Source organism: Pinus tabuliformis, chromosome 2_2 (assembly GCF_031772625.1).
Source record: "Pinus tabuliformis cultivar Carrire ecotype Pingquan chromosome 2_2, CPIR1, whole genome shotgun sequence".
NCBI lineage: Eukaryota > Viridiplantae > Streptophyta > Pinopsida > Pinales > Pinaceae > Pinus > Pinus tabuliformis.
The window spans coordinates 57886301-57901228 of NC_142300.1; the positions used below are offsets into that span (position 1 = coordinate 57886301).

The 14928-nt window shown below is 42.0% G+C and overlaps 2 protein-coding genes across 6 annotated transcripts in view; one reads left to right on the forward strand and one right to left on the reverse strand.

The window, feature by feature from the left end:
• Window positions 1-14928, reverse strand: part of LOC149191462 (uncharacterized) — a 361968-nt gene that overhangs the window by 94379 nt on the left and 252661 nt on the right. The window lies entirely within an intron of this gene.
• LOC149191463 (uncharacterized) lies at window positions 2470-4930 on the forward strand. The gene is made up of 3 exons (XM_089406244.1): window positions 2470-3554; window positions 3655-3796; window positions 3932-4930. Exons 1-3 carry the CDS (start codon window positions 2522-2524, stop codon window positions 4392-4394), a joined length of 1638 nt encoding a protein of 545 aa, XP_089262370.1. The 5' UTR covers window positions 2470-2521; the 3' UTR covers window positions 4395-4930.

A 14928-nucleotide genomic window follows, 5' to 3' on the forward strand; every position in this document is an offset into this window, starting at 1 on the left:
ATCAATACGTATTACCACCTTCTGCCATGTTATAAGACGGGTTGGAGATCAGCTGTCGAGAATCAATACGTATTACCGTTACGAAGTTACAGACCAACCGTGTTACCGTAAATGCCAGTGTATTATATATTGCAGATGCCAGAGACTGTGCCGAGACTATATGAGACAATGTCGAACTGTGAATCACTGAATATTCAATATATAATATATACTTAATAAGTTAATCCTTAACTGTGGAGATTCGGAGAACCTCAAGTCATAAACTCACACTGTGGAGCACGGTATAGATACTCTGAGACGAGTTTCGGTCACCCTTAATTTTGCTTATACTTCTGAAGTTCGGATCACTAAGGTAACACACAACTCGAATCATTCAATGGTGATTTCAGACCTTATGGACTATACCCAAAATTGTGTTATCCTAGTCAAGATGCTCGGCCTTGAAAGGGCTATAGGATTAGCCTCTTGGTCTTTTGAAACAGAGCCTTTAGGCTCTCCAAAACCCCTCACACTTCTTGAACAGGCCTGCAGCCTAGTTACTGTGATCACGGCTTGTGAATGTGCCCAGAATTTTGTGAGTGAATGTGCCCAGAATTTACTGTGATCACGGCTTGTGAGTGAAGACCTTTTAGAGCTCAGACCTGTGAGACAATGTACATTGTAAATACTATAGAGAAGCTGCAACTTAAGATTGATCTGATTGTTATGACCCTTGTCTTATTTGATCATGCATCTTGAGTATGTCAATGAAGAAAGAAGAAAGAATGACAGACTATCATGCTTGGTAGACATAGAGTACATAAAAATTGCACCTCATAGCAAGAGTTAGACGGTGATTGCATGCACACATCTCTCAAAAACAACAGCAATAATAATTTAAGGTCACATGTGTCAAATATTGATGTATGGGACCCCTTTGTTTATGAAATAAAAGAGACCTTCCACGCAGCAATTTGACTGCTTCACCTACTGAGATGTGTGTATAAAAGAGTTCCACATGGGGACTGACGCTCTTTGGAATGGGTGGGTGTGCAGGCTCTAATAGATATTTTGGCATGACAAATTGAAATATTTTTAGACATTTTCCTTTTCAACAAGATGCATTTTCCCCTTGCATCTTGTTTATGTCAAGTCTTGTTGGTGCCAAGTCTTGTTGATGCCTTATAGTAGAGTACGCTTTGGGAATGTTCGTTAGAGGTATTCTGTGAAAGATGACTCCTTGGCCAAGTGCAGCATCCAATTCCATATTGCTCTTGAAGGCTCTTAAGCCTGAGTTGGTGTCCACACCTTAAAAAGAGGACAAGCCTGAGATTTTCTTAGCTGTTTTACAATGGATTTTCAGTATAATAACAGATCTCAACTGTGTTTAGTGAATGGCATCAAGTATTTTCTCATATATGTTAAGTTATTTGTTGCAAAAACTGCATATAATCAGTGTAATTTCTAGAGCATTTTAACATTAACTTAGCCACATCATTGGCTAATTTTTTAAAGATGTTATTTTATTTTGGTCAGAAAATTCAAAAAACAGCAGTCCATCTTTCGATAAGTGTCAATAGCCCGTTCGATTCCCTTGAGAACTTCAGTCTATGGGCCCAGGTCTGCAGTGTTTTATTCACAGAATTGCCCAGAATTTTGATTTTATGCTTGACATTTCTTCTGGGTAGTTCGATCTGAGCTTTTCTTCAGAATTTTATAAATTTAAATTTTATATATTAAAAAAACAAGGGTTATATATTGCTTAATAACTTATTAAGTTACTAATTCTAAATTTTTTTTGGTGCTGTAGGTTTCCTTTTGAGTTAGCCGGAGCCCACTACAAAATACAAATATGCCAAAAAACTTGGACCCATTTTGGGAGTATGGGATCCCTGATGGTGGGACAAATCGTGCATATCTTTCATGCAAATTGTGTGGGGACAAGATGACAGGTGGGGTTACACGACTGAAATACCATCTTGCTAGACTCCCTGGACATGATGTTGGCATTTGTAGAGTTTCTAGTCCGGAGCTTATACGAAAAGCTCTTGAGGCAATTGAAGAAAAGGACAGAAAGAAGGAAGAGGCGGAAAGAAACAAAGCTGAACGTGCAGGTAGATCTTTTGGGATATCTTCTCCTGATTTTGATGTTCAGGGTAGTGGCCCTACTGGCGCTAGTGGGAGGGGCTCCACAACTGGCACACCATCACATGCTAGTGTGAATGCGAGGTCATCATTTTTTGTTCCACGAACAGGAGCTGGAGCACAACCTGGCATAAAATCGCTTGTCAAAAAAAAGGAGAAGGAAGAAGCAGATAGAGTCATGGGGAGGTGTATTTATTGGAGCGACTTACCTCTCAGCATCACAAAAACCAATCCATTTTGGCAACCAATGTGTGATGCTATTGCTGTTGTGGGCCCAGGGTACAAAAGTGCCACATATGAGGAGTTGCGGGGGCCAATTCTTCAAGCAGAAAAAGAAGACATCAACTCTAGATTGGCGGAGTTGAAACAGACATGGGAAGTCACTGGATGCACAGTGATGTCTGATGGTTGGACAGATAGGAAGGGTAGGACCCTTCTAAATTTCTTGGTACATTGTCCTAAAGGTACCATGTTTATTAAATCGTTGGATGCATCAGAACATATCAAAGATGCAGCAACGATATGTGAATTGTTAGATGGGTTCATTCAGGAGATTGGTGTGCAGAATGTGGTGCAAGTCGTAACAGACAATGCAGCTAATTATGTGTCTGCCGGCAGAATGCTTATGGAGAGGCATCCCACATTGTTCTGGACTCCATGTGCAGCGCATTGTCTTGATTTGTTGCTTGAGGATATGGGGAAACTCTCCTTCATCAAGGAGGCAGTTGATATGGCTAGGAGCATCCCCAAGTTTATTTATAACCATGCTTTTGTTCTTAGCCTTATGAGGAGGTTCACTAGAAACAAGGAGTTGCGGCGTCCTGCCATCACACGTTTTGCCACAACCTTTATTACTCTTCAGTCTTTGCTTCGATGTCAGTACAAGTTGAAGCAAATGTTTGTGTCTAATGATTGGCGTGGTTGTAGATACAGCAGGAGACCTGATGGGAAAGCCATTGAAAAAATGGTGTACTCTGAGACATTTTGGCGTGGAGTAGAAGAAGCATGTGCAGTTAGCGAACCTATAGTAAAGGTTCTTAGATTGGTGGATGGAGAGAAGCCTGCAATGCCTTATTTGTATGAGGGCATGGATAGGGCCAAGGAGGCCATTCGTTCCTATTATGCAGACAAGGGTTCTGCTGGCCTTAATAGGCAGATGATGTTATGGGATGTGATCGATAGTCGGTGGACAGGGATGCTTCATCGACCCATTCATGCAGCAGCACTCTTCCTCAACCCTGCATTTGCATACAAATGCAATTTTCGTTTTGATGGCGAGGTGATTGAAGGGCTCCATTCCTGTATTGAGAGGATGGTACCTGATTCTGAGCTTCGTCGCAAAATCAGCCGCGAGATACATAATTATCAGGATTGTGTTGGCCTATTTGGCTTTGATGATGCCATTAAGGAAAGGGCCCTCTTCATGCCACGTAAGTGACAAGTCATCACTCATTAGAAATTATAAATTTGAATTTAATTATGTTTTAACTTTTAAGTTTTTGAATTTTTTATTTCATTATTTTGTTGTAGATCTTTGGTGGCGAAGCTATGGTGCAAGGGTACCAAATTTGCAAAATTTGGCTATACGAATCTTGAGTCAAACATGTAGCTCTTCAGGGTGTGAGCGCAATTGGAGTGTATTTGAGAAAATACACGCCAAAAAGCGCAACAGGTATAACTTTGAACTCAAGCCTTCAGTTGAGCAATTACACTTATTGTAATTTTTAATTTTTAATTTATGACCTTCAAGTGTCAAGACTCAAGAGTCAAGAGTCAAGACTCATTACTTTTTTTGACACTCTTACAGGTTGGAGTTCGCACGCCTCAACGATTTGGTGTATGTGCATTACAACATCCGACTTCGAGTGAGGCAAATAGAATCACCAGTGGATCCAGATGCCATTTCCTTAGACAATATTGATGTATTGTCTCCGTGGAGGGTGGAGTCTCAGGAGCCCATATTGGAGGAGTCACCTTCATGGTTGGAGGAGCCAGTGGCAGATGATCCATTAGAGCAGGGGCAGCAAGAGGAGGACTCGGAGTCAGAGGAGCAGCAGCACTTAGAGGAGGAGCAGGAGGAGCTGGAGGAGGACACTGCGGGAGCATCAGCATCAACACCATCTGCTATAGATATAGGAGAGCATAGCTCCATGCCTATCACTCATTATTTGACATTAGGTGCAGAGGCAGTGTCAGGGCCTTCTACTACTAGGGGCAGGCCTGACAAACAGCCCATCATGTTTTCCCGTAAAAGGGGGAGAGGGCAGTAGATAGATAGCTGCTAGTTTTATTTGTTATGCTACATGTAACTCATGATGATGAGATACTTTTATTATTATGTGTGATGTTATTTTGTATTGGTTCTCCACATTTGAGTCCTTGAATGGACAATTATCAGGGATTAGCACGATTTGGTATCGCCTTTGATATATCATTTCTATTTGACATCATATATATCAGTGTTTTCTTCATATTTATGTGCCAATGTGTTTAAACTTTATTTCATGTTGTTATTGCTTTTTTGTTTGAGTCCTTGATTGGACAATTATCAATTTATCACTATCAGGGATCAGCAGGATTTGGTATCGCCTTTGAAGTTTGATGTATCATTTCTATTTGACATCATATATATCAGTGTTTTCTTCATATTTATGTGCCAATGTGTTTAGTTCATGTTGTTATTGCTTTATATGTTTAGAAATCTGAAAAAAAATGAATATATTATGCATTTTTTATGCTTGCCGATATTTGCCGATATTTTGCCGATATTTTCGCCGATATTTCCGATAAGATATTTTCCGGACCCTCGCCGATATTTTCCCGATACCGATATTATCAACACTGTTCTTGATGGCCCACTGAAAGTTGGTGGGTGAGTGGCTGGTGAAGGGTGGCATACTGTTGCGAGGCCCGTGAAGTCTCTCCAAATAGGAACTCACGATGAAGGCTCTTGTCCCTATTCTATTGTTTGATCTCCTCCAACATCTCCTTTTGTCCCTTAGCCAAATCATTGAGGACCTTCAAGAGGGTATTGAATATTGCTTCTTCCTTACTCTTTGGCTCTCCCATCTCTACTAAAACTACTTCCTTCCCACGTGCCTCTGTATCAAGTGTAATTTACAAATCCCTTTCCTTGCTACTGTACCTCTGTCTCTGGTAAGTCACGTTCTACCTATCCTCCTCGTTCATAGGAAATTTCCACCACAGGTAAGCCAAGATCTTAGCTCTGATACCACTGTAATGTTCCTAATTAGGAAAAACAGGGATATCCAAAGCAAACAATAAATACAACACCAAAAATTTCAAACACTCAGTAAACACCCATGTAAACTCCAGAAATAGTAACCAGCTGAGCCATTTTATTAAGCAATTGGGGCAAGAGTACAATAGTGTGTGTTGCACCCAAATTGTAGAAGTTTCGGGGAAGCGTAAGTACCAATTTTTTCAACAAGGATCGAATCATTTATCAGCAGTCTGTGTGTCATAGTCATCCCATTCTCCAAGTTATATATTGTAAATGATCTTAGTAAAACCATGAGTCTATGTAACAACCTAGGTAAGCCTATAATTTCATGACGAATTCCATCCTATGAGTTTTTTCAACCTCACTAATTACCTATGTTTTTCGACACAGCTAATCAGAAGAGTTTTTTCCATCCAACTTAAACCCCCAAAGCTAGGGTGAAATTTATTGTTGAATTATTAGGTGAGTCCTAGTGTTTTAGTCGAGTCTGATGTAAAAGTGGTTTGGGAATAATTTAAGCTAATTGGCTAAATTATTTTATTACAAATCACTTGGTTTACTAGATCATATTGAGTCGTAGATGGGTTATGTGTCTTGAAGGTCTAAGACGAATGTGTATTCCCTCTTTGAGTCTTGTAAAAAAAAAATCATACGTATTAGAGGGTTGGAAAAATAATTAATCCCCTCATGTGTAAATTAATTAATTTTCTGGCAAAATCAAATTAAATCCTAAGCCAGAAAATTAATTAATTAGAGTCAAAATTAAATTGTCTAGGAAAATAAATTCTCCAAATGAAAAAATTCGTGGGTCTTGAAGGAATCAATTTTTAAAGGTACTCCACCAAGGGAATATTGTACTTTCAAGAAAATTTGGACCCCTGGACCTTGGTGGTTAAGTCAAAGTCAAATTTTTTAGGAAATTAGCTTTAAATAACTAATTTTGAGCTAATTAAAGTGGAATTAAATGATAAATTCGAAAATTCCTCAAAAATAAGAAATCAAGGGCCGAGATTAAAAGATCTTGAATTATTTATCAACGGCCAAAATTATTTTGACAATGATCAAAGAAACTAGTTGTTATTTTTCCATGTGGAGGCTTTATCTATAATGTAGAGAGTCATTTGAGTCTCTAGTCATCTTGATCTCTGGCTAGAATTGTTGTTGAAGCATTCTGTAAATTATAGTCCGATCACGTTTGATGTAAGAATTTATAATACAGATTCAAAGAAGATTATGGTTTGAGCAAGGTACGAAGACCAGGCGTAGGGGCTAAGAGCCTACGCAGGTGGAGGCCACAGGGTTGGGATCACGACAGGGAGGCGTACGAGAGGACGGATGGTTGCAGAAAGGTAGAGGTTGTCAGGATCGGATTCGCTGCAGGAGATAGGTGGATGTGGACAGGCGACGGGAATTTTTCGGAACTGGAAAACCTTAACCCATGCGTGCCTTCAGAAAATGGACGCCGAAAGGATAATGGGGTTATGCAGAAGGTTAAGCTATGCTGTCGCTCTCAACCCACAGCACGCAAACATAGACAACTTGGTGAAGGGCGATCTTTACGCTCAGCAGTTACCAAGGTGCAGCCAACTAGAAGATGGTCAACCCGAATGACACCGTTGATTTGGACCCCGACCCTGGCAACATCCTGTCAATATCAAGTCTAGACGTAACAGAACAGAATATTGAGAAGTATATCTGTCTAGCTGGACGAACTGGGAGGGAGAAAGGAGGCTCGAAGGCGGCTTGAAAGCAAAGGAAAACCCTAGGGCTGCTGGAGGATAGCCTAGGTCTATCATTTCTGAACAGCCGGAAGGAACAACTACAGAAACAGGAGAAGCCGTCACAGACGGAGTTCCAAGCAACGGCATCTGGAAATCATCATGTAAGTCTCGAACCCTCTCATCCCCTTAGCCATTTCTACTCATGAGGGTTAGAGGATGTTGTGATTAGCTGCGGGCTTAGAAGCAATGAGAAATGCAGCTCAGGCTATGCGATGGGAGTAGAGCTAGGTCAAGCTGAGACAGAACTGCACTTGACCCAAGATCAGGCAGTTAAAATTCAACACACCCTCAGTCAAAGTAAGGCTAAGCAGGAAAAACCTGGTCATAGGGACTGGATTTGCGAGGCTTCTGGAAATTTCAGAGGGTTTCGAGGAGGATTGGAAGCTAGCTGGGGGAGGATCGAAGAAGGGGAAAGAAGTTGATCTGGCAAAGACAGAGGAAAGGAGCGGAAGAGGGCTAGCAGGAGGAAGGATGGAAGGAGGGAGCGGGTTTACACAAGAAGAAAGGAGTGCAAGAACATTCCTGGCAGCAACAACAAATGTGGAAATGACCACACAGCTCAGGGATGAAGGGACATGACAGAGGCAGGTGGGGGAGAAGAGGAAAAAGCCCAAAATAATCAAAAGAAAGGAATCAGTAGCAAACCTGGTCCTTGGAATGGACGTGAAAATTGATGAAGCCATGGAAGTTGCGGACCTAACTCTAGTCGGAAGGGCAAGAGGGAAAAAAATTCCGCAAATTTTATTCAGGAATGGGCTTCCCAACACTGGCAGGCGGCACCGGATACAGTCTTTCAAGTCACAACGTTGGCAAAGGGTTGGTTCATGGTAAAATTCGAGAGGAAAGAAGCAGCGGAATGGGTGCTGGAAAGGAATTGGGCTTTTGGGAGACACCCGATTCTAATCAAAAGATGGAATCCGATGTTCGACGCGCAGAGGCAATGGGTTGATGAACTTCCAATATGGGTCTGCATGCCAGGGCTCCCACCGTTTCTCTGGGTAGAGTCGGTATTCAGAGCTATTGGAAACCATCTCGGGAAATACATGGAGATAAACATGTCTTTTCTGCAAACCAGAGACCAGGGGATGGCACGCATCTTGGTAAGCCTAATTCCTCGAGTAGGACTGGCAGAAGAAATACAGCTGCAATACAAAGAATACAAGTACGTTCAGCAATTAGATTATGAACACTTGTTGTTTCAGTGCCACAGATGTCATATTTATGGACACTTGGCAAAAGAGTGTCCGATGGGATTCAGACGTTGAAGGAAGCAGAGGAAGGTAGAGATAGGGGCTGTAGAAGAGGAAGACCCAAAAGAAAGACAGACGAAGAAAGGCATGGGAGAAGAATAGATGGACATAGATAGACATTAGGAGGATCCAATTGAAGGCATGGAGGTGCAAGAAGAAACCATTCCTGGATACCAGCCACCTCAGCAGCAAGAAGGGAATGCACAGGATCAGGACATAGCAGCAGACATTGCTGGGAGCCACACAATCGACAAAGAGGGTACGGGTCTGGTCTTAACCCTACCTTCTCTTACTCCTTGTATTTCTTTAAATTATGTTGAACCCGTGCCCGGTCCTTCCAGGCAACAAAACATTTTCATTCCTATTTCAAGTTCAGGAAACATGCAAATGGAGAGTATTATCACATCTATACCCAATCTAGATCTGAATCGTGAATATGCCAGGGGTAAGGGTGACCTTATGAGTGATGAAACCCTTACTGCAACAAACCCTTATAACCTAAGACCTCGAGAAAAAAAGCCTTCTCCATGGGGGGTAGTGGGGGGAATTGATATGCAATCCACCCAGACAGACGACCGTAAGATGAGAGGGAGGAAAAAAAACTTGTCAAAGGTTCAGTTACGAGCCGAACTAGATATTGCAGAGGGAAAGCAAATGTCTATTTCTAGGGCGCTTAGAGCAGAAACCCCCCCCCCCTGAGGTTGATCAATGATCATTCTCTCATGGAACTGTAGGGGTTTAGCCAGCAACCCTAAAAAGTTGTCCTTAAAAGAGGTAATACGGGACTACAATCCAGATATCCTCCTTTTTCAAGAAACGTTGGGAGCAAGAGAAGAAGTCTCAAAATCTCTGGCAAAAATCCTGACTGGTTGGAGCATCCAGGCCATGGATGCTAAAGGTCACTCTGGGGGACTAGCTATGGGGATTAAAGAAGGAAAGTTCAAAGTCTTAAACACCTGGGGGATGGATCAAGTGATGGGGATGGAAGTCTACTCCCTAGAGCTATGCACTAATCTGATGATCATTAACATATACGAGCCATGCCAGGGGAGAGCCCAATTTTGGAAGACCCTCTTCTCCAAATCAATATTGAACAACCCGAATCTGGTGATCGGGGGAGACTTAAACTTCTCCATTGGTATAGCCGAAACTTGGGGCCCCTCTGCCAGAGAAGACCCGTTATCAGATTTTTTTACCAATCTTATCAGAGAAAATAAACTGTTGGATATAAACTTATTGAAGATTAGACCTACCTGGAGGAATAGGAGAATAGGGGAAGACCGTGTAGCAAAAAGACTGGATTGTTTCCTCCTTCGTGAGGAGGCAGCAACAAAGATTCCAGCCTTCCGCCAGTGGGTGGGCGGAGGGGGAACCTCTGATCATATGCCAATCTTGCTAGAATTAACCAAGCTCCCCAAAAAACTGGCAGCTCCCTTTAAATTCAATCCTACTTGGTTACTGGAGGAATCCTATAACTCTCTATTTAAAGACACTTGGAGACCTGTGAGGGCCAGTGACTCTGAGGACAAAGCTTTCCTCTTTATGGAGAACCTGAAACGTCTTAAAAAAGCAACGGTGGACTGGGCTAAGGCGAAGAAATTGAAAGAAGACGAAGACCTAATTCAATTAGAGAAGGAATTACAAATGCTCGAAAGCCCTGAAGCTGATGGTTATGAAACACAGGGAAAAAGGGATAGAATTATGCACCTGGAATCCCAAAGGAGTAAAATCCTATTAGCAAGAGAAAAACAGTGGTGAATGAAAAGTAGAGCCATCTAGCTAAAGGCAGGGGATGAGAACACCAAATTCTTCCAAAATTATGCGAGAGGAAGGAAGAATGTGAATACTATTTGGAAATTGAGGGCCGAGGGAGGAAGAGAGGCCCGATCATTTGAGGAACTCTCACAGATGGGTATAAGACACTTCCAAAACCTATTCACTGCCCCGACGAAAGTATCCTTGGCTGAAGTGATCCGAATAGCCCAGACCTTTCCTCGTTATGTGGACGAAGGGGTATCTATGGAACTAATGGGAGAAGTCACGAGGGGGGAGGTGGAAGGAATTATAAAATCTATGCCAAAGGATAAGAGCCCTAGACCAGACGGATGGACGATGGAGTTGTTTCAGCATTTCTTTGAGCAAATTGGGAATGAGCTGACCGAAGTTGTTGAAGAATCCAAAAGGAAAGGGGTCATATATCCCCCTTTTAATTCAACTTTCATAGCCCTCATCCCGAAGAAGGAAGAACCAACCTCTTTTGAGGACTTCAGACCGATTTCCCTTTGCAACTGTATCTACAAAATCATAGCGAAGGTGATTACACTTTGAGTAAAGCCAATTCTATCCAGGCATATGTCAAAAGAACAGTTTGGTTTCCTAGATGGGAGACAGATTCATGAAGCAATTGGTGTGGCCCAGGAAACCATCCACAGCATCAAACAAAAAAAAAGCAAAGGAGCAATAGTGAAAATAGACCTCTCAAAAGCTTTTGATAGGATCAGTTGGATGTATCTTCGCATGCTCCTCACCCACTTGGGGTTCCAAGTAGATTTTATAAACTGGGTCATGGGATGCTTAACCAGTGTAAGCTTTGCAGTGCTCATCAATGGAGCAGCTTCCTCTTTCTTTCAAGGTCAAAGAGGGCTGAGACAAGGATGTCCCCTCTCACCCTTTCTCTTCCTTCTGGTGGCCGAAGGGCTCAGCCAGCTGCTCTTAGAAGCCAGAAGGAAAGGGGATATCAAAGGGTTGGAAGTGGTTGTCAATTTATATATAACCCATCTCCTGTTTGTGGATGACATTCTGCTCTTCAGTAATGGAAGGAGGAGTGAAACAAAGGAACTAAAAAGGATATTGGATCTCTTCTTGAAGGCTACAGGCATGCAAGTGAACAAGGAAAAATCACAACTATTGTTGGAAGGTTTCTACCAGTGTTGCAGGAAACGTCCACCCCCCCGGATCAAAACCCCAATCCGCGATCCGTATGGATGCGTGGGGGAAGCGTCGTATGAAGCGCGTGCCGGAAAAACTGAAACGCATTTCGAATTGATAAACACGCTTCCTGGAAATTTCGGAAGCATGTGACCGAAACGCGTTTCGATTTTTCCAAAATGCGCTTCATGCGACACTTTGATCCTAATAAGCGTCGCGCTTCGGAGTACGAAGAGTACGAATCGCGAGCGATTCCGTATAGCTTCCTCCGTTTCCACCACGCAGCCAAAAAGGCACTGTTTTTTTTTTTGCATTTTGAATTGTTAGGGGTGGATCCACCTTGGATTAGGGTGAGGAATGAAGGGATTTAACCCCCCATTCATCTCTCATTTTCTCACTTTGAGTTTATGATAGTTGGAGAAGAGAAGAGAGGAGAAGGAGGAGGAGCTAGGAGAAGGAGGGGGAGGAGGAGTGGAGGAGGAGGAGCTAGGAGAAGGAGAAGTGGAGGAGGAGGAGCTAGGGGAAGGAGGAGGAGCTTGGAGGACTTCCATCTACAAGATCTAAAAAGGTAAGTCCAAACCCCAAACTCCCTTATTTTTTTGACATTTTTTTTGTAATTTTCTCCTCCCTCTCCTAGTCTTTCCCATTGTTTCTACTTGCTCATTTAATTGCAGGTTGTCCACCACCTATATCCATATTCCAATATGGTGTTCTTTTGGCTTCTATGTATCATTCCACTTTTGGTTTTAATGATGGCAAGGGGGAGTAGGAATAGAAGGGAAGAAGCACAAGAGGATAGTGGTCCCAATATGAGTGACCCAATGTATGATGAGGAGGAAGGGTTTGAAGACGAAGGGGATGAAGTTGAACCTGAAGGGGAAATTGAAACACTAGAGGGGAAAGCTACATTAACACCCTTGTGGAACTACATGACCAAACTTGAAGGGGGAAAGGCTGGTGGAAGCTACAAATTTTTGTGCCCTCATGGTTGTCATGGAGGAAAACCATTTAGTTGTTCATATACCCATGTGAGGAGGCATCTTTGTGGGGTGATGGACAGTGATGATAAAAAGGGTGTTGTAGGGATACGAATTTGCCCAAACATTTTAGCTGAACAAAGAAGAAAATACATCCAAATAGAGGAGGCTGCACAAAAAAAAAGCAAGAAACAAAAAACTCAAAATGGATCAAGTGCAACCTCTAGATTTGGTAGCTCATCTCCTCATGGTACTTCTGGAAGCTCTGGAGGTAAAAGAACAATAGGGGATTTCCTTAATGTTGCTGGGAGGAATGATGTGGATGAAAAGATAGTCCGATTTCTTTGTGCTTGCGGTGTACCATTCAATGTGCTTCGCTCTCCCTATTGGCATGAAATGGTAAAGGCCATCAATGAAGCCCCAAAAGGATACAAGTACCCCAACTATGAGAAAGCTAGAACAGTGTTATTAGAAAGAGAAAAAGCAAAGGTTCAAAGAGCTTTGACACGTTTTACAAATGAGTGGGTAGATTGTGGGGTATCCATTGTATTAGATGGGTGGACAAATATTAGAAACCAACATTTGATAAATGTTCTTGGTGTTTGTATTAGTCGTGCAGTATTTATTACATGTCATGACTCCTCCTCCATCGGTGCATCTTCCCAAAACATTGCAGATCTCCTATTGCAATCAATCAAAGATGTTGGTTTGAATAATGTGGTTCAAGTGATCACAGATAATGCATCAAATTGTAAGGCAGCAGGAAAAATTATTGAGTGTACTCATCCACACATCTTTTGGTCTGGGTGCCTGGTTCACACATTGAACCTTTTGATGCATGATATTGTGAAGCATAAAGAATGTGGGTGGATTAAAGAGCCTTATAGGAGAGGGAAGCAACTCATTAAATTCATCACAGGGCATACAAGGGTAAACTACTTCTATGGCACTTACTCCAAGTTGCAGTTGCTTAAACTTGCAAAGACAAGATTTGTCAGTTATTACCTCACCTTTAGGTGGTTAGTGAAGGTGAGACAAGCTTTAACTAATATGGTGTGTGTTGAAACATGGGATGAAATTAACACTGATAGAAATGGTGCTAATGCAGCCAAGGACACTATTCTTGACATGTACTTTTGGTCACAGGTTAAATATGTTTTGCAATTCACTAAACCAATTTATTACATGATCAAGTTTGGAGATTCAGATCGACCAATATTTGGGGGGGTGTATGAGCAAATGGATGGCATGTTGGGGCAGATTAAAGACATTGTTGAGCCTAGAGATATCACCTTGTACAATTATATTCGTGCGGAGTTGGAAAACCAATGGGAAATGCTAAATGTTCCATTGCATGCATTAGCATATGATTTGACACCTAAATTCTATCATCCATCATAGTTTTCAACACCAGCACCTAGGGGGGGAAGCAGGAGAAAACCACACCAAGATCAAGAGGTTCACAAAAAATATATGATTGCATTGAGTAAATTAGTCCCTGATGAGGAGGAGGTTGCCATGGTACGGAGACTTCCTGAACTCCAACCATAAATCGAAGTTTAGTGAACTTCCCCTCTGTGAGAGCTTTTGTAAAGATGTTAGCAACTTGATCATCTGTTGAACAATATTGCACTTCAAGAACATGGTCGTGGATGAGCTTTCTGATGAAGTGCATGTGCAGTTCAATGTGTTTGCTGCACTGATGTTGGACTGGATCTTTGCATAGTTGAATGGCACTTTGATTATCACACCAAAGTGTAGTCGGATGTTGCTGCTGAAAGCCAAACTCTAACAGGATTTGACGAAGCCACAAGGCTTCCTTACTAGCTTCTACGGCACCACGATACTCTGCTTCTGCTGAAGAAAGAGAAATGGCACCTTGTTTCTTGCAAGCCCATGTAATAGGTCTTGAACCAAGAGTGAACACATAACCTGCAGTGGACTTCCGATCATCAGGGTCACCAGCCCAATCGGAATCAGTGAAACCAACCAATAGAGGAGATGCTTCGGCACTGTAACGAATCCCAAATTGAACTGTACCTCGAACATAACGAAGTATTCTTTTAGCTGCTCTCCAATGACTTTCACGTGGGTTTTGCATAAACCAAGCAACAAGTCCAACAGCAAAGGAAAAGTCAGGACGAGTATGGGTTAGATACAAAAGTTTTCCTACAAGTTGACCGTATAAGGTAGCATCAACTTCAGGAGAAGTACGAGTGACTGAAAGTTTGACTCCAGACTGAAAGGGAGAAGGGGCTGGCTTACAATGTTCCATGTGAAAATGGCGTAGAATATCACAGGCATACTTGGACTGGGAAAGGGAAATACCTTCCTTGGATTGCAAGACTTGAAGACCAAGAAAATAATGTAAGTGTCCTAAGTTTGTCATTTCAAACTTCCTTTTAAGGCTAGTCTTCACATGGTTTATAAGGTTGGGATCACTACCAGCCAGGATTAAGATCATCAACATAAAGAACAAGAATGATAAGAAACTTGCCCACTTTCTTGGTGTAGACAGTATTGTCAGAATGACACCTAGAAAAGCCATTTTCTAAAAGAAAGTTATCCATTTTGGCATACCAAGCTCGAGGAGCTTGCTTGAGACCATAAAGGGATTTCTTAAG